This window comes from Dasypus novemcinctus, chromosome 19 (genome assembly GCF_030445035.2).
Source record: "Dasypus novemcinctus isolate mDasNov1 chromosome 19, mDasNov1.1.hap2, whole genome shotgun sequence".
In the NCBI taxonomy this organism is placed as follows: Eukaryota; Metazoa; Chordata; class Mammalia; order Cingulata; family Dasypodidae; genus Dasypus; species Dasypus novemcinctus.
Genome location: NC_080691.1, coordinates 9,100,924 through 9,119,062, shown reverse-complemented (window position 1 = coordinate 9,119,062; position 18,139 = coordinate 9,100,924). Strand labels below are relative to the sequence as shown.

The 18,139-nt window shown below is 51.5% G+C and overlaps 1 protein-coding gene across 1 annotated transcript in view; it reads right to left on the bottom strand.

The window, feature by feature from the left end:
* Positions 1-2,331: 2,331 nt before the first annotated feature.
* TMEM132D (transmembrane protein 132D) overlaps positions 2,332-18,139 on the bottom strand; it is a 707,326-nt gene continuing 691,518 nt past the window's right edge. Inside the window, exons 8-9 of the mRNA XM_058281211.2 lie at positions 8,398-8,589; positions 2,332-5,299 (exon numbers count right to left, since the gene is read on the bottom strand). Coding sequence (XP_058137194.1) covers positions 4,136-5,299; positions 8,398-8,589 — 1,356 coding nt within the window. The 3' untranslated portion in view covers positions 2,332-4,135. The remainder of the gene's footprint in view (positions 5,300-8,397; positions 8,590-18,139) is intronic.

Genomic DNA, 18,139 nt, shown 5'->3' with positions numbered 1-18,139 from the left:
TTTCACTCTCTCCTACCTACAAAGACGGTGTGAAAGGACGAACGTTGCTTTCCAGGTGCACATCTTTGGGGCCAGGTGTAAAGACAGTAGGAGGGGGCAGATTTTGAGGAAAGGCCCCTTTGGCTGGGCGCCAGGTCCCCTGGTCCAAGCCAGAAGGGAGCTGGGCCGGTGCCTGCGGCAACTTCCTCTGCCTTCCTGTGGCCCCAGTGCCAATCCTGGCATCAACCGCCCACTGTGCTGGAGGACACGGGACTCCCAGGGCCTCCCCGCCCGGCAGAGTGTCCTGCGCTGCAGCCCAGGGGCTGGGGAGGCGCCAACGCTGCCCCTTAGAAAGTGCCAAGCAGAGAAATTAATTCACTGAGGAGCTTTCTCGGGTTCACTTGTGCTCCCCGGGTGTCCCAGCACAGCCTGCTTTGTCAAGTGGGTGTGAGAACGAGGGCGGCCAGGATTTAGGAAACAGGCCCATTCCTGGGGGTCCCGTGCCCGTGGGGCCCCATGACTGCCCGTGGCCCTCGCCTGCACCCAGGTTCAGCGGCCAGGGGCTGGCAAGAAGGGCTGGAGCTGAGGAGCCGCGAGGGCCCACGGCGCGGGACGCTGAGGATTCTGGTTTCCGTTGGCTTCTGGGTCTGCTCAGGTACAACAGGTCCAGGAAGTGGCTGCCCCCGGGCCCCCACGAGCCAGCAGACCAGGTGGCAGCACTGATTTCACGCACATTCGAAGACACCTGTTGAAATTTCCATTTTGAGATGTCCCTCTCATCCCTTTCTTGAATTCTGGGCCCACGAGGCACACCAGAGTTTGTCACACTAGCATCTTGGGTTGCTTTCTTTCAACAAAATTCTGTTTGCCGAGGAGGCACGCGGGACCTTTTCCCCCACTTTCTTCTCTGTCTGGACACACAGCCCCCTGCCCGATGTCTGCCCTCCCAACTCTTGGGGAGAGATGTGACGGCCGAGATAAGCAGCAGATGGGGTCTGCTCTTAGGGTCCGCCAGGAGGGCTCACGCCCTGCCCGAGGCCACAGGGGACCCCACTTTATCCCACAGTGGCCAGGTTGGATTGTGGGCCGTTTCCCCAGAGTGTCTGAATAGTCAAGAGAAGGCAGAAATCCAGATTTTTTTTTTAATCGCCAGAGTTTTTTTTTAAAAAACTTTATTTTTTAAAGATTTATTTTTTATTTATCTTTCTCCCCTCCCCCCTCCCCGCCCCAGTTGTCTGCGCTCTGTGTCCATTCACTGTGTGTTCTTCTGTGTCTGTTTGTATGCTTGTCAGCAGCACCCAGAATCTGTGTTTCTTTGTGTGTCATCTTGCTGCGTCAGCTCTCCGCGTGTGCGGTGCCACTCCTGGGCAGGCTGCACTTTTCTCGTGCTGGGCGGCTCTCCTTACGGGGCGCACTCCTTGCGTGTGGGGCTCCCCTACGTGGGGGACACCCCTGCGTGGCAGGGCACTCCTTGTGCGCATCAGCACTGCTCATGGGCCAGCTCCACACGGGTCAGGAGGCCCTGGGTTTGAACCCTGGACCTCCCATGTCTCCCAAGTGGTAAGCAGACTCTCTATCCGTTGAGCCAGGTCCGCTTCCCAAATCGCCAGAGTTTTAAGCATTGGCTCAATCTTTTGTGATTCTGTAAGTTGCTTTCTTTTCCTTGATAAACTTGTGACTATCTGAACAGTATTTTGTTGTCCCCCCCCTCCCCAATCAGCTCTCAGGCCTCTGTGTTTAGGACCCTGTTCCCAGCACTTCCCGTAGCACCTGGCACATAGAAGGGGCTCCATGAAATGTGGGTGGAATAAACGAACGATCCATCACTTGATCCTGTTTGCATAAAGCAAGGATTTCTTGCACCTTCTCTTTCCTGGAAGAGTCTTGGTGCTGCATTTGATTATTAAAGGAATCACACAGCTTTTTCCCTCGACCTGACCAGAGTTTGTGTGCACGTTTGCACGCGCACTGGGAAGGGCCATCTGAATGAACGGGCGCGACCCAAGAAGGGCCGCGCAGCCCCTGCGGCCCGCGGCGAGGCTGCGGATTTCCGGCTGTCAGCTCGCTTCCCGCCAGCCGTCAGCAGGCGTTTAGCAGAGAACCGCACGTGGGATTTATTTGCAAATCCTCTCAGGTCCTGAAGGAGACACTTAGCACACAATGCACTCTGTCATCATGTGTCTGCCGAGAGCGAGAGCGGCACTACACCAAGTGAGGGCATAATTGGATTGTGCAGGGACCCTTAAATGTGCATTTCATTTACCAAAAGCCACCAAGCTAGGGCCATTGGCAACTGACACCAGTCAGCCCCTTGGAGCTGGCGTAGAGAGACGACGGACGGCCATAAAGCTGAACACAAACTTTATATTTACAGTCGGCAAGTTTATAAATATAGTTTACATTCTTACAATCCGCGATACATTGCACACGGGGATGGAGGAGGGGTGGCGGCGCTGCGGAGATAAACGGGACACGCTGGAAGGGTGGAGGGAAACACGAGGGGGCGCAGACGGTCCTTGAAACGGGGTGACAGCTGAGTCACCTGACAGAGCAAGGGACGCCGAGGGGGCCCCGGGCGCCCTGCCTGCGAGCAAGCTGATGGCTCCGCGGTCGGAGGGGAGCGAGGGCGGTGTCGGGGTGAGCTGGTGGATTGCACACGTGGTCCTGGGAGAATGCAGTTACGGGGGGGGGGGGGGGGGGGAGGGGGACTGGAAGGAAGACGTGGGAAGTGACCGGGAAATGCAGGGTGGGCTCCGCAGCCTCGCCTGCCGCGCCCTCGGGCCCTCCCTTGCTCCCACGAGCACCCTGGCGGGATTCCCACCCGGCAGTCTCCACCCCAGGGAGCAGGGACGCAGGAAGCCACCGAGCGTCCCTGGGTTTCTCACGGAGGGACTAAGGGATTTCCCAGGGTGGTTCTGATCTCCAACAGCCTGAGGCCGGCTTCAGAGCTGAGCACCGAGTTCGCTGCCTGTCACGACATTGGCCCCTCACGCACCTCTTTCCCCAGGGGCGCAGTTTCCCTGACCCCAAGGGTGCAGCTCGGGCGTGAGCTCCCAGCCACCCTGCGCTCCCCCCCAGCTTTGCCCTGCAGCTTGAGGGCGAATCCTTGGCCAGCAGACAGCACTGCGGCCAGTGACAGGCCACAGCCAAACGGACTCTTCTTTCTAGAAAAGCCCGGGGAACGAGTGCCGTGGGGCGTTGAATTCTCGGGGGGCTCACGCGTAACCCCAGAGGGCAGTGTCGTGGGTGCAGGCTCCCCAGGACCGCCCTCTCTGTGCAGCACACCGGGGGGCTGGCACAAAGCCCCGCGGAGAGGATGAGGCCCCAAAAGCGCTGGAAACTGAGCCCCTCATGGCCGTGGCCAGCAGCCCTGGGCAGGCGGCACCGCGATGCGGGCTACAGACGTAAACACAGAATTTGTCCCAGTGGACTTGCTCCAAAGAGCCTGGTTCCTGGCGCCTGATTGACATCGACGTCCAGTTTCCCTCAATCAAGTTCAAGGACGTTCCGAACTGCTCAGAGGATCTTTATTGTTCCTGGCTCTAGCCGCAGGTTTTTGTGGCCTCTTTGCCCGCCTGTCACTTTTCGGTCTTTGTCAGCAATTGCCCTGTCTGTCCATACCCCAGGCCTGTTTTGACCCGGTCTTTGGGAGATAGTAACTCGGAGCGGGGCCCCTAAGAGCCTACGGCCACAGCAGACTCCGCCCGGTGAGATGGCTGCTCCACGTTCAAGGGCACAGGCCTCCCAGGGGCCTCGTGCGCCTGGCCCGAGCCCGGCTTTCCTTCGACCGCCTCCAGGACCCACCTGCGGGAGCCCTGCGGATTTTACGGATTTTATGGCGTAGATCACAGGGAGGGAGGGAGGCTGCTCTTTCCCGGAGCCTCTCGGAAGCTCAGTGACTCAGTGCTCAACTCGCTTTTGGTCCAAGTTTTAAAAATCTGCCGTGCATGATAAACCGCAACTCCACGCAGGATGCCGCACGCGGGGACGCGTGTCGCGACTCTGCCCCAGGGCCGAGCCGGGGTCGTTTCCCGGGGGGTGGCGCTGTCTCCCTTCTCCTGCCATGTCATTTCGCCTCTGCCCCGGTGGACGGCGGCCACAACCCCCCCAAAACGCAAGGCCGAGAGCAGCCGAGAGCCGGGTCGGCGCGCCCGGCCTACAGGTCCTCGTGCAGACTCCCCACGTGGCCGTGCAGGCCCAGGCGCTTCCCAGGGCCCAGGGCCCGGCACACCCACTTAAGGTCGTCCTCGCCGCCCGTGGGAGCCGGGTTCGCGGCGGGGCCCCCGTCGTCCGAGGGGATGGCCGTGAACGTGGTGAAGGTCACACGTTTCCGTTTGGAGGTGGGGGAGGCCGGGGGCTCGCCCTTCCCGCCCTTCCCGTCGGGGAAGGGGTCCCCTGCGGCCGCGCTCTTCGGGGGCTCCGCGCCAAGGAGGTACTTGCTCTCCTCGAAGTCCACAGCCCTGTCGATGGCGGTGATCTGCTCGTCGTGGGAGGCGCCGAAGGCCACGTGGTTCCCCAGCGGCTCCGCGGGGTCGCTCAGCCCCAGCCAGTCGTGCGAGCGGCTCATGCCCTCCTGCTCCTCGAAGGGCACCTGCTTGTGCCGGTAGCGCAGCGTGAAGGCCACGCAGTTGACCAGGAAGACCAGGATGGCCAGGCAGAAGACGCCCAGCAGGGCGTACATGCCGATCTCCAGGTCGCTCAGCCCTTTGGGGTCCTGGTCGGGGCCGCCCTCCCCGGCGTCCCCGTTGCTCCTGGGCAGGTCCACCTGGGCTGGGAAGCTGGCGAGGTCGGCGGGGCTGGCCTGCGAGGCGCCGCCGTCCTGCGCCGGACTCGGGCCCCTCTTCCTCTGGAAGGTGGACCTGTCCGTGGTGGTGCCCCTTCCTTCCATGAGGCCCACAGAGGGGCTGCCGTAGTGCTGTCCCCCGCCGCCCCCCCAGTCGCGCGGGGTTTTCTTTGGCCTCCGGTCACTGCCGTTGCTCTCAGGGTGAGGCCCGGTCCCGGGGTGTCCGCTCTCATGGGGGTTGGGGTTAGCGTCGTTCTGGCCAAATTTGACCTTGACGCTGGCCGTGCCCACGGCCAGCACGCTCTTGCGCTTGGACTTCTGGCACGACTCGCTGATGACCATCTCGACCCTCACCAGCGCGCCCTCTCCTTCCGTTTCGGCGGCAATGATGGGCCACTTGGAACTGGGGTCTTGGTGGATGGAGACCACCTTCTCATCGAGGGACGTGGCCACCAGGGAGAAGTCCTTCCCGTCGTAAATATCCAGTGGGGCCACCGAGCCATCGCTGAACTGGACCCAGCAGCTGATGGCTGCTTCCTGTTCCAAAACAAACAACCAAGTTACTCCAGAAGGGCCCGCAAGCTCGGGGGGCCCCAGATCTTTGTAGAATAGACTCATTTAGGCAAAACCAATTCCACAGAAACAAAGAAAAGCCTTTTAAACTGTATAGAAATAAGAGATAAGTGCCAAGGCTATGAAAGAAAATCGATTTTTATAAAGAGGCAGAGCAAAGGAAAACAACAAAGCAACAAGGAAACAAGGAGAAAAGGCTACCGTGGAGCAGGGCCAGGATCTAACTCTCCTGATCAGATCTGCTTTCCCGGAGGTGTTAAAAGAAAGATGGGGCCCTTGGGTTCAGCAGATCTGCTTCTGCGCAATGATAAACTGCGTGTCAAGAGATATTACTGCTTAGTGGGTCATTTACAAGTGTAATGATTTAAGTGAAAAATACTTCTTGCATTATTTTAGTGTTGCTTTAAAACTTATTAAACACACATTAAAGCCTCCAATCTCGACAGGGACACCCCAGAGGTGCTGCGGGCCTCGGTTTTGTGGGTCCTGCCACCCCTGTGTCTGGAGAGAGGGGACCGTGCCAGCCCTGGGGACACAGTCCTCACTTAACCTGGAGGTGAGCTGTCAGGCCAGCCGCAGCCCCCCTCTAGCTGCAAAGTCTTCATCTCTACCCCCCAACTTGCTAGGGGAACCCGGGAGGCCACAGGGTGGCCAGGGACAATTCCCTAGCACGGCCGAACGGCTCACGCCTCTGTTGGCTGCTTGCTTCTCTTGCTTTCCGTGCACAAGCCCGCCAGGCGGCTCGGCTAAGGAGCCCTGCCCAGCTAGCGTGCGCCTTGCGCCTTTCCTTCAGCGAAGGGGCCTTCGTGCGCTCGGGGGGGCCAGGGCAGCTCGAATCCCAGCGGCGGTGAGCTGGTCGGCACCTTGCGCGCTCTCCGTCGCTGTGTCTCTCTGTCTCTGGTCTGGACTGGACCTGCCAGCTGAGTGGGGGCTCACAGGGAGTCGGGACCACCTAGCTTTGGAGCCCTGGGTGCAACTTGGCTCCGACGTTTCCGCGTCCAGAATTTCCTGTTGAAGGAAATCCCCCCGTGGACAGCCATGGTGGATCGCGGATAAGCAGACGGCTGGGCACGGAATTCATGCCCAGAAGAGAAAAATCAATTAGACCCAAAGAAAACGATAGAGGAGGGTGAGAAGGCGTACGGGAGGAGCGCGGCTTTGTGAACCCTCCAGGGTCTTACACTGGGTCCCTAATACCCTCGTGATTGGATTTCTCGTCCTTGAGATCAGGTGGTCAAAGCCCATGAGGAAGGAAACTTCGCTCTGGCAAAATTCAGTCTTTGGAGGTAGGAGGAAAGGCTCCTCCGAGGCGGCCGGGGGCCGTGCCCCTGCCTGCAGCCCTCCTGGTAAATAGCTGCGCGGCCCGCTGTTGGTCTGGCCTCGCTGCTAAGCGGAAAGACTCGCCAAGGCACGATGCAAAACCACCGGCGCAGCGTGGGTTTACCAGGTCCTTCCAGTCTGCCCTGAAGCCCAAGCAGGAAGTTCACATTGCTCTGGGTTTCTTGGAAGGGACACATCGGAGCCAGGTTGCACCATCCCAGGCAGCCCAGAGCAGAGGTCGGGGTGGGAGGGTCAGCGCCGCCGTCGGAAGAGGATTTGCTCCTGGGCCTGCTTCTGACCGGGTCCCAGCACTGCCTCAGCTCTTCACTGGCGGCCACCCGACTTCACCACCCGAAGGCGGAAGGAAGCCGGGCCTCTCCTGCTGTGTGAGGGGCGTCCTCGCTGGAGGGAGGCTGCCTTTGGCAGGAATTCACCTCTGGTGCTGGGATCACCCACTGTCCAGTGTTTGCCACCCCCCAAGGACCGCAGGGACCGTCGGGGACGGGCCAGCCCCTGGCAGGGGCAGTGGGTGACCCCGAGGGGCTGGGAAACGTGCAGGTGGTGGGCTCAGCGGGGCCGAGGGCAGAGGCGCTCACCAGCCGGTGACGGCAGCGCGCGGGGTCTCTGCGGGGGAGGGAAGCTGCCGCGGCGGGGGGGGGGGGTGGGGGGTCCCGGGGTGGGGGGGTCCCGGCCCCAGGCGAGGGTGAGGGTCTGCGCCCACCAGCTGCTGGGCTTCGAAGTCCGGCTTGCGGGTCCTCCCAAGTTGTCCATGGACCCCCAGGGAGGGAGGCCCTCAGCGTGTGGAGACCACCGCATCTCCACCCACAAGTCACGCACACAGCACGGCGCCACACGCACACAAACGCACTGCAGGAGCGCGTGCTTGACCCGCAGGCTTCAGGGAGGGGAGACAGCGGCGCTTGGGGCACGAGGCCCCGGCCCTGCCCTGAGCGAGCGAGCGCGAGGAGCCCTGGGGCCCGCCGGCCGCGCGGTTCCCCGCTGGGACTTGGGAGCCCCCGAAGCGCTGCGCTGCCTCTGCCCTCACCCCTCCCGGCGCTGGTGGGGGCAGCGTGTCCAGGGCCACGGCCGTCGGGCCAGCTGGAGGATGGAGAGAGGGCGGCGCTCGGCGCTGTGGCCAGGGCGAGGGGCCTGGTCTAGGTGCTCGGCTCCACCGGCCCCACCTCTCACGCCGCGCAATCTTTTTAAAACCTCAGTTCGGAAGAGCAGATGCATGCTTCCCAGAGGCTTCCCCTGCTCCACAGGCCGAGAAACACATGACCTCCTGACCTGTGACCCCTGACCTGTGACACACGGGAGGTCCGGGCCCACCTAACCTGTGGCCCCCTCACCTGTCATCCACCTGATATCCAAGACCACCTGACCTGTGACCCACCTAACCTATGACCCACCCACCTGACCTATGGTGCACCTGATACCTGAGCCCACTTAACCTGTGGTCCACCTGACCTGTGACCCCCTGACCTGTGGCCCATCTGATGTATGAGCCCACCTGACCTGTGACCCCCTGACTTGTGACATACTTGACGTCTAACCCCACCTGACCTGTGGCCCATCTGACCTGTGACTCCTGACCTGTGACACACCTGATGTCTGAGCCCACCTGACCTGTGACCCACCTGACCAATGACACACCTGACGTCTGACCCCACCTGACCTGTGGCCCACCTGACCTGTGACCCCTTGACCTGTGACCCCCTGAGGTGTGCCCGTGCTCCCCCTACCTGTTTGGGGCCCTGCAGCAGCTCCTGCGCCACGGCGGTGGCAAAGATGGCTCTGTTGCTCCCGGGGCTGAGCTGCAGGGAGAGCGACAGGCCGGTCACCAGCTGGACTCCCAGGTCCGAGATGGTCACCTTCTCGTCCAGCACAGTGATGGTCCTCTCGGCCAGGATGGCGTCCGACAGCGGGGACAGGATCTGAGGGGCAGAGCCGACACGTCAAGGCGGGCTTTCCGCTGCCCAAGGCCACGGGCATGATGCCGGCGCACGGGCTGGGGCCGCACCGGCCGGAGGGAAGCAGGGTCCCCCGGTGCCTTCCCCGAAAACGTGCGTGTACTTGTGAGGATAGAGGCAGTTTGTACGTCACAACAAGCGGGTGCCAAGGAAGGGCTAGGGCAGCTCCTACCCCCGCCCCCCCGTAAACCCCGCCCGCAGCTCACGACGTCCTCGGGCGCTGGGGGGTGAGCTGGCGCTCCTTCGTTTGAGGCGAGCTTGGTGGTCATTCCACAGTGTGGACCAGCTCTGCTCTTGTCGAGGGACTATTTAGTGTAAACTTGTTTGACTTAGTTTGATTTAAAAACTTTGTAGCACCTAAGAACAATCACTTTGATCTGCTAGTATAGATTTATTCCATATAAAACATATTTATAATATACGAAACGATATTTCTATCTCTATTTTCTCAAGGTGTAACTAAAAGGTAGCACCTGTCGGGCTGTGCACTACCCCCAAATCATCTGCAGGCCCCTGGGAAAACACTGAGCAGGTGGTTCAGCTGCGCTTTGATTTTTTAATATTTACTTTTTTATTTTGTGTGTTTGGGTCTGTTTTGGAATGCCACCTTGCATCCTTGGGTAAGTAAGGTGTTGAGTCTGCACCCAGTGCTGACACCCCAAGTCTCACTTCTCGCACGCGTGTCACGAGCTGGGCATGAAGCTGGAGTCCCACTTGGACTTAGGAACACCTGCGGTTCCCGGCCTGCTTCCCGGCTTTCCCGCGAGGCTGGCCCTGGAGGAAATGGGCTGCGTCCTCCCCTCACCTGCCTCCTTGGCCTGGTCCGCCTCTGCAGGTGTGTGTCAAGGGAGCCGTTTTCTCAGGCTCCTCGGCCTGGGAACCAAAGCTCCGTATTTCTATGAGTTTCTGGATCTGGTTGTGACAATACAGATGGCAGTGAGTATGAGCTACGGGTCCACAGAAGAAAGTGGACCTGTGACTTCATCACTGAGGGGCTCAGCAGAAGGAAAAACGAGGGAGGAAGCGAGGGCGCCAGGCCCAGACGCTCCGGCCCAGTTCGTTCTGAATGCACGGGAAGCTGGCCCTCTCCACCGCTCAATAACCGCATGTGAGCCCCGGGCCCTGACTTCTTTGTACTTAAGTTATCTCGTAGAGTCAGGGGTCAATACCAAATTCTCACTCCAGTTTCCAGATGGCAAGGTCAGTCTAGCCTGTGGATTTACCGCAGGGATTCGGGTCTTTCAAGTTAGTTGTAGATGGTGAAACCTGTCATCTGTGGGGCGGAACGCTTTGTTTGCCATGAATAATATTTAAAATCCAATCAATGGCCATAAAGTAAAACACAGAAGATTTTTTTCATTTTAAAAACAATTTATTGAAGTATATCATTCATGTAGGAACATACAGAAACAATAATGTAAAGTAAAATTGTGAGCTTAGAAAACAAACATGCGTAACATCATGCAGGCTCCTATACATCGCCCCGCCATGAACTCCTTGGGTTGTTGTGAAGCATTTGTAACAAATTCTGACAGAGCATCATCAAAGAATTACTACAAAAACTAAAGCTGGGGGGGTACTGGGTCCCTGGCCGGGGGTGCTGTGCCGTGGTCCCTAGGGGAGCAGCGGCAGTCCCCCAAGTGCAGCGGCAAGGACTGAGAAGGAATGAAGGTCCAACAGTAAGCCCCTGATACTAATGACTATGCTTGTGAGCCTATAGGCCTGAAATAAGAACAAGGCCTAGAGCAGCACTGTGCCTGGGAATTTCCTCCTGACAGCCTTCATGTTACTCAAATGTGGCCAGTCTCGAAGCCTAACTCAGCATCTAAATGCAATGCCTTCCCCCCAGCGTGGGACATGACACCCGGGGATGAGCCTCCCTGGCACCGAGGGATCACTATCAACTAACAACTGATAATGCAACTGGAAAATGACCTTGAATTGAAGGTTCGATGCGGATCGGTAGAATATCCCTGTCTACATAGAATAATATGACTTTAAAATGCTGTTTGATCTAATGTAAGGGGGAAATAGAAAGGAGAAATGAGTTTATATGGCTATGAGTCTCTAAAAATAAAAGAGTCTGGAGGCTGTCAGAAGGATTTCCCTTATGCACAACTGAGCAGAGTCTAAGAGACAGATAAAGTAGATACAATCCCCAGGTATTGGTTCCTTTGAGGGCTAAAGGGACCCACGGTTTCTACGGTCATGGCAGATAGGGTTCACTGCCATGTCAGTTGGCCCTTCTATGGAGCTGGTGTTTCTGCGTGATGAAACTGGACCCAGAGGGGATCTCTTTTCATAAGACTATCATGCTACTTTACTGGAATTGTAGTTGGTATTGGGGTTTAAGATATATTTAGGGGATTGAATCTTTTTACTGACAATATGATAGCCAGGCCCTGAGCCTCAACAGACTCCAGCTCCTACAATCTGAATTATTGGACTCACCTCACTCAGCTAAGATGGAGTTGAAGAAGGGCAACCACCACACCATGGAGCCTAGAGTGCCTACAACTGAAAGCAGGAGGATTGCATCCAGTAACCATGTGGAATCTGAGCCTCCTCTTGACATAGAGGTGCAACGGACACAACCAATCAAAGGACCTCAGAGAAAAGGTGGCAATGGAGTGGGAAAAGTGGACATGGTGGCTGATGGGTATGGGGAATGGCAGGAAGAGATGAGATGTGGAGGCGCCTTTGGGACATCGTAAATCCTCCCAGGGCTCACTGGATGGAATGGGGGAGAGTGTGGGCCATGATGTGGACCAATGACCATGAGGTGCAGAGATACCCAGAGATGTACTTACCAAATGCAATGGATGTGTCATGATGATGGGAGTGAGTGTTGCTGGGGGGGGGGGGGGGGGTGCGGTGGGAGTGGTGGGGTCGAATGGGACCTCATATTTTTTTAATGTAATATTTTTACAAAATCAATTAAAAAATAAAAATAAAAAAATTAAAAAAAAAGAATTACTACTGACTATAGTCCATATCTTAGGTTTGATCTGTTTTTCCCCCAACTGGTCCTTTTACTTTTTTATTCATAAACCATACAATTTATCTAAAGGGTATAATCAATGGCATTTGATGTAATCATCGAGTTGTGCATTCATCACTTCAATCAATGTTAGAGCATTTTCATTACTCAAAAAAAAAAAAAAACCAATAAAAAATCAAACCACTATCATACCCATATGTTAGTGCTCCTCATTGCAGACCTTATGGTGTGCTTTCACCATTTCTATTCATTTGCAAACATTTACAAACAACTTTTTACCAATTCTACACAGATTAAACCTAAGCTTTCCATTCTCTAACCACATTCCATTCATTGGTGACATATTTTGGCTGTTGACTCCATGACTTTGCTCGTTATATTTAGTGCATAATAGTGCATTCATACAGTATTTGTACTTTTGTGTCTGGCTTGCTTCACTCAACATAATGTCCTCCAGCTTCATTCATGTTGTCATATCCTCCATGAATTTACTTCTTCCTACAGCTGCATAATATTCTATTGTGTGTATATACCACGTTGTTCATACATTTCATCAGCTGATGGACACCCTGGGTTTTTTCCATCTTTGTGCAATTGTGAATAATGTCCCTATGAACATGGGTGTGCAGATGTCTACTCGTGTCACTGCTCTCAGATCTTCCAGGTATATACCCAGTGTGGTATTGCAGGGTCACATGGCAGACCCATATCTAACTTCCTTAGGAACTGCTGAACAGTCCTCCCCAGTGGCTGTACCATTCCAAATCCCCACCAACAGTGAATAAGCATTTCTCTCTCTCCACATCCTCTCCAACACTTAGAGTTTTCTGACTTTTTAATAGTGGCCATTCAGGAGGTGTGAAATGATATCTCATTGTAACTTTGATTTGCATTTCTCTTTCTCTAACAGCCAGTGATACTGAGCATTTTTCATGTTTTTTTTCGCCATTTGCATTTCTTCTTTAGAAAAATGTCTATTTGGTTCTTTTGCCCATTTTTTAACTGAGTCATTTGTCTTTTTATTGTCGAGTTGTAGAATTTTTAAAATATACCATGGATATTAGACCCTTGTCAGATGTATGATTTCCAAATTTTCCACCCATTGATTAGGCTGCCATTTTACCTTCTTCACAAAGTCCTTTGAGGTGCAGATGTGTTTAATTTTGAGGAGATCCCATTTATTTTTTCTTTTGTTGCTCATACTTTGGGTGTAAGGTTTAAGAGACCCCACCTACCAGAAGGACTTATAGATGTTTTCCTACATTAACTTCTAGTCGTTTTTATGGTCCTGGCTTTTATGTTAGGTCTTTGAACCATTTTGAGTTAATTATTGTACAGGGAGTGAGACGGGTCCTCTTTCATTCTTTTGATTATGGATATCCAGTTGTCCCAGCATCATTTGTTGAAGAGACTGTTCTGTCCCAGAAAAGACGACTTGGTAGGTTTATCGAAAAATCAGTTGACCATAGAGGTGAGGTTTATTTCTCAGCTCTCAATTCATTTCCACTGAGCGATGTGTCTGTCTTTATGCCAAGACCATGTGGTTTTGCCCACTGTAGATTTATAATACTCTGCAAGGCCAGGAAGCATGAGCCCTCTGATTTTGTTCTTCTTTCTCAGGATGTTTTTGGCTACTTAGGACCCCTTTCCCTACCAAATAAATTTGGTAATTGACTTTTCTACTTCTGTAAAGTGGACTGTTGTAATTTTGATTGGTATTGCATTGAACCTATAAATCAGTTTGGGTAGGATTGACATCTTCATGATATTTAGTCTTCCAATCCATGAACATGGAATGACCTTCCATTTGTTTAGATCTCCTTTGATTTCTTTTAGCAGTGTTTTGTAGTTTTCTGAATACAGCTCTTTTACATTCCTAGTTAAATTAATTCTTAGATATTTGAGTCTTTTTGTTGCTATCATAAATGAAGTTTTTTTCCCTTGATTTCTTCCTCAGCTTGCTCAATACTACTGTATAGAAATACTACTGAATTTTGCCTGTTGATCTTGATCTTGCCACTTTACTGAAGTCAATTATTACGTCAAATAGCCTTGTTGTAGATATTTTGGGATTTTCTAATTATAGGATGATGTCATCTGCAAATAGTGAGAGTTTTACTTCCTCTTTTCCAATTTGGATGCCTTCTATTTCTGCTCAAGATAGAACTTCTAGCCCAATGTTGAATAACAGTGGTGACAGTGCATATCCTTGTCTTGTCTGATCTTAGAGGGAAAGCTTTCAACCTCTTCCCATTGAGTATGATGTTGGTTGTGGGATTTCTTTCACGCTGGGCGGCTCTCCTTACAGGGTGCACTCCTTGTGCATGGGGCTCCCCTACGCGGGGGATACCCCTGTGTGGCACGGCACTCCTTGCACGCATCAGCACTGTGCATGGGCCAGCTCCACACGGGACAAGGAGGCCCGGGGTTTGAACCCTGGACCTCCCATGTGGTAGACAGACGCCCTAACCACTGGGCAAAGTTCGCTTCCCTTTTTTTTTTTAAAGATTTATTTTATTTATTTATTTCCCTTCCTGCCTCCCCCCACCCCCCCCGCCCAGTTGTCTGCTCTCTGTGTCCATTTGCTGTGTGTTCTTCTGTGTCTGTTTGTATTCTTGTCAGTGGCACCGGGAATCTGTGTCTCTTTCTTCGTTGTGTTATCTTGCTGCATCAGCTCTCCATGTGTGTGGTGCCATTCCTGGGCAGGTTGCACTTTATTCACGCGGGGTGGCTCTCCTTGAGGGGTGCACTCCTTGTGTGTGGGGTTCCCCTAAGCGCGGGACACCCGGTGTGGCACAGCACTCCTTGCGCGCATCAACACTGCGCATGGGCCAGCTCCACACGGGTCAGGAGGCCCTGGGTTTGAACCCTGGACCTCCCATGTGGTAGGTGGACGGCCTATCCATTGGGCCAAATCCGCTTACCACTTTCCTTCTATATTATCTTTTGAAGCATTATTATCAAGAAAGGATGCTGGATTTTGTTAAATGCCTTTTCTGCATCAATTGAGATGATCATGTGGTTTTTTCCCCTTTAACTTTTTAATGTGGTGTACTACATTAACTGATTTTCTTATGTTGAACCAACCTTGCAAAACAGGAATAAAACCCACTTGACTGTGATACATAATTGTTTTTATAAGCTATTGGATTTGATTTGCAAGTATTTTGTTGAGAATTTCTACATCTGTGTTTATTAGAGAAATTGGTCTGTAATTTTATTTTCTCATAGTATCTTTACCTGGCTTTGGTATTAGGGTGATATTGGCTTCAGAAAATGTGTTGGGTAATTTTCCTTCCTTTTCAATTTTTTTTTGGGAAGAGTTTAATTGGTATTCATTCTTCTTGGGATGTTTAGTAGAATTTACCTGTGAAGCCATCTGGTCCTGGACTTTTCTTTGTTGGAAGTATTTTGATGACTAATTCAATCTCTTTGCTTGCAATGGGTTTGTTGAGTTCTTGTGTTTCTTACAGAGTCAGTGTAGGTTGTGCATTTCTAGGAATTTGTCCATTTCATCTAGGTTGTCTAATTTTTTGGCATGCAGTTTCTCATAATATCCTCTTATGATCCTTTTTGTTTCTGTGGGGTCAGTCATAATGACCTCTCTTCCATTCCTGATTTTATTTATTTGCATCTTCCCTATTTTTCTCTTTGTTAGTCTTTTTAAGGGTTTGTCAATTTTCTCAAAGAAAGAGCTTTTGATTTTATTGATTTTTCTCTATTGTTGTTTTATTTTCAATTTCATCTATTTCTGCTCTAATCTTTGTTATTTCTTTCTTTCTGCTTGCTTTGGGATTGGTTTGCTGTTATTTTTCTTGTTTCTCCAGTTGTTCAGTTAGTTCCCTGATTTCAGCACTTTCTTCATTACTACAGGCATTAATGGCTGTAATTTCCCTCTCAGCACTATCTTCTCTGTGTCCCCTAAATTTTTGTCTGTTGTGTTCTCCTTTTCATTTGTCTTAAGATATCTACTAATTTCTCTTGCAATTTCTTCTTTGACCCAGTGATTGTTTAAATGTGTTGTTTAGCCTCCATATATTTGCAAATTTCCCCCTTTCCCACCTTTTATTGATTTTGAACTTTATTCTATTATGATAAGAAAAGGTGCTTTGTATAATTTCAATCTTTTTAAATTTATTGAGAGCTGTGTTATGGCCAAAATGTAGTCTTTCCTGGAGAAAGATCCATGAGCACCTGAGAAGAATGTATAACGTGACTTAGGGATGCAACGTTCTGTATATTTGTCAGGTTCAGCTCATTTATCATTATTGTTCAAGTTCTCTGTTTCCTTGTTCATCTTCTGTCTAGTTGTTCTATTTATTGATATGAGTGGCATGTTGAAGTCTCCAACTATATTGTAGAGATGTCTATTTCTCCTTTCGGTTTTGCCAGAGTTTGCCTCATGCATTTTTAGGGTACCTTGGTTACATACATAGATATTCATGGCTGTTGCTCCTTCCTGGTAGATTGTCTCTTTTCTTAAGATACAATGACTTTCTGCATCTCTTACCACTTTTTTGCATTTAATATCTTTTTCAAATCTTTCACTTTCAGTCTGTTTCCATCCTTGGATCTAAGGTGTGTCTCCTGTAGATTGTGCATGGATGGCTCATGTTTTGTCTTTTGACTGGGGAGTTTAAGCCATTAGCAGTCAGCGTTATTGCTGTAAAGGCTTTACTTATTTCAACATTTTATCCTCTGGCTTTCATATGTCATTTTTATTTTTGCCCATCTTTTTACCTTTTTGGTTACCCTTTCTGATAATTTTCATTTTTATAATTTCCTTCAAGCCTTTCTCTCTTATCTTTTCTTTTCTGGCCGCAGAACTCCCTTTAGTATTTCCTGCAGAGCTGGATTCTTGTTTAAAGACTCTTTTAGTTTCTTGTTTAGCTGTGACTATTTTAAGCTCACTGTCATATATGAAGGACAGTTTTGTCAGATAAAGGATTCTTGACTGTCAGTTTTCTCTTTTAATACCATAATTATATCATACCAGTGCCTTTTCCCCTCCTAGGTTTCTGAAAATAAGTCTATGCTAGTCTTATTGGAAGTTCCTTGTATGTGATGTTTCACATTTTCCTTGCTGCTTTCAGAATTTTCTCTTTATCTTTGGCATTTGGCATTCTGAATAGTGTGTCTTGGGGTAGGTCTATCTGAATTTATTATAGAGTACATTATGCTTCCTGGACATGTATATTTATGTCTTTCATGAGAGGTGGGGAATTTTGGCCATTATTTCCTGAAATACTCTTTCTGACTCCTTTCCTTTCTTGTCTCCTTCTGAAACCCCGTAACATGTATGTTGGTGTGCTTCATGTTATCTTTCATTCTGCTCAATTTTGCCCATTCTTTTCTCTCTCTGTTCTTTCTCTTCAATTTCAATTGTTCATTCCTCTACATCACTGACACTTTCTTCCATGATGTCAAATCTGCCTCTATTTTATTTTTAATCTCACTTACTGTGTCTTTCATTCCCATAAGCTCTGTTACTTTTCTAAGATTTCAAAATGTTCTTTTTGTTCACCCAGTGTCTTCTTAATGACTTTCATTTCTTTAGCCATGTTGTCCTTCAACTCCAAGATTTGATTTAGGAGATTTGTATGAACCTCATTGATTAGCTGTTTCAAGTCCTATGTCTCATCTGGAGCTTTGATTTTTCCTTTGCTTGAGTCACATCTTCCTTCTTCTTTGTATGGCTTGTAATTTTTTGCTGATGTCTAGACATCTTATTCTGATGCTGAGTTTACTCTAATGTTCAGTTTCTCTCTCTCACCTAGGGATTTACTGCTAAATAGCTGCATGCTACCATGTTCTTTGACTCTTGGTTCAGCTTGTTCTAGATATTTAGGATTGCCCCTGATTAATTACTCAAACCAGGTCTAAGGAACCAGTAATAGGGTGCAGGCCAGTTTCCAAGGGCCTTGAGAGGGGGGTGGTAAAGGTATCTGCTTGCCTCTTCTACTTATTTAGTATTATTTTTCCTTTTCATGCACTTTTCTGGTCTGGCTAGCAGATGGCACTCTTTGGCAGATCGCTCAGTGTAGATCCCAGGTGCTGGGGGGATGCATTCAGAGGCACTCCTCAGGCAGGTGGGTGGTGCAGAAGCAACGTCCTCAGGGCTGAAGCCTCACAAACGTTCTCAGAGGCTGTTCTCCTCCCTTGGCCACCCTGCACCCTGCCTCCTCAGCCAGGCTGGGGCAGTAGGGAGTGTGTCTGAGAAGGCAAATTATCTTTAGCTCCCTGCTGGCTGCCTGTGCAAACAATGTGGCAGCCCCCCTGGCCTGTAAGTGTGGGACCCTCCAAAGCAGCAGACCCAGTTCACTGGCCAAAGTTGGAATTGGCTATAGGCTGTGTTCCTCCCTCTCCCCTTTCTTCGGGAAAAGGACCCCTGGGACCCCTCAGTCCACAGCCAGCTGCTACAGCCCACAGACTGCTGTCTGCTCTGTAGGTGGGGGACGGGCGTTGCTGCTGCTTCTGCAGCTCTACTCACTAATTTTCCAGCCAGCGGAGGCT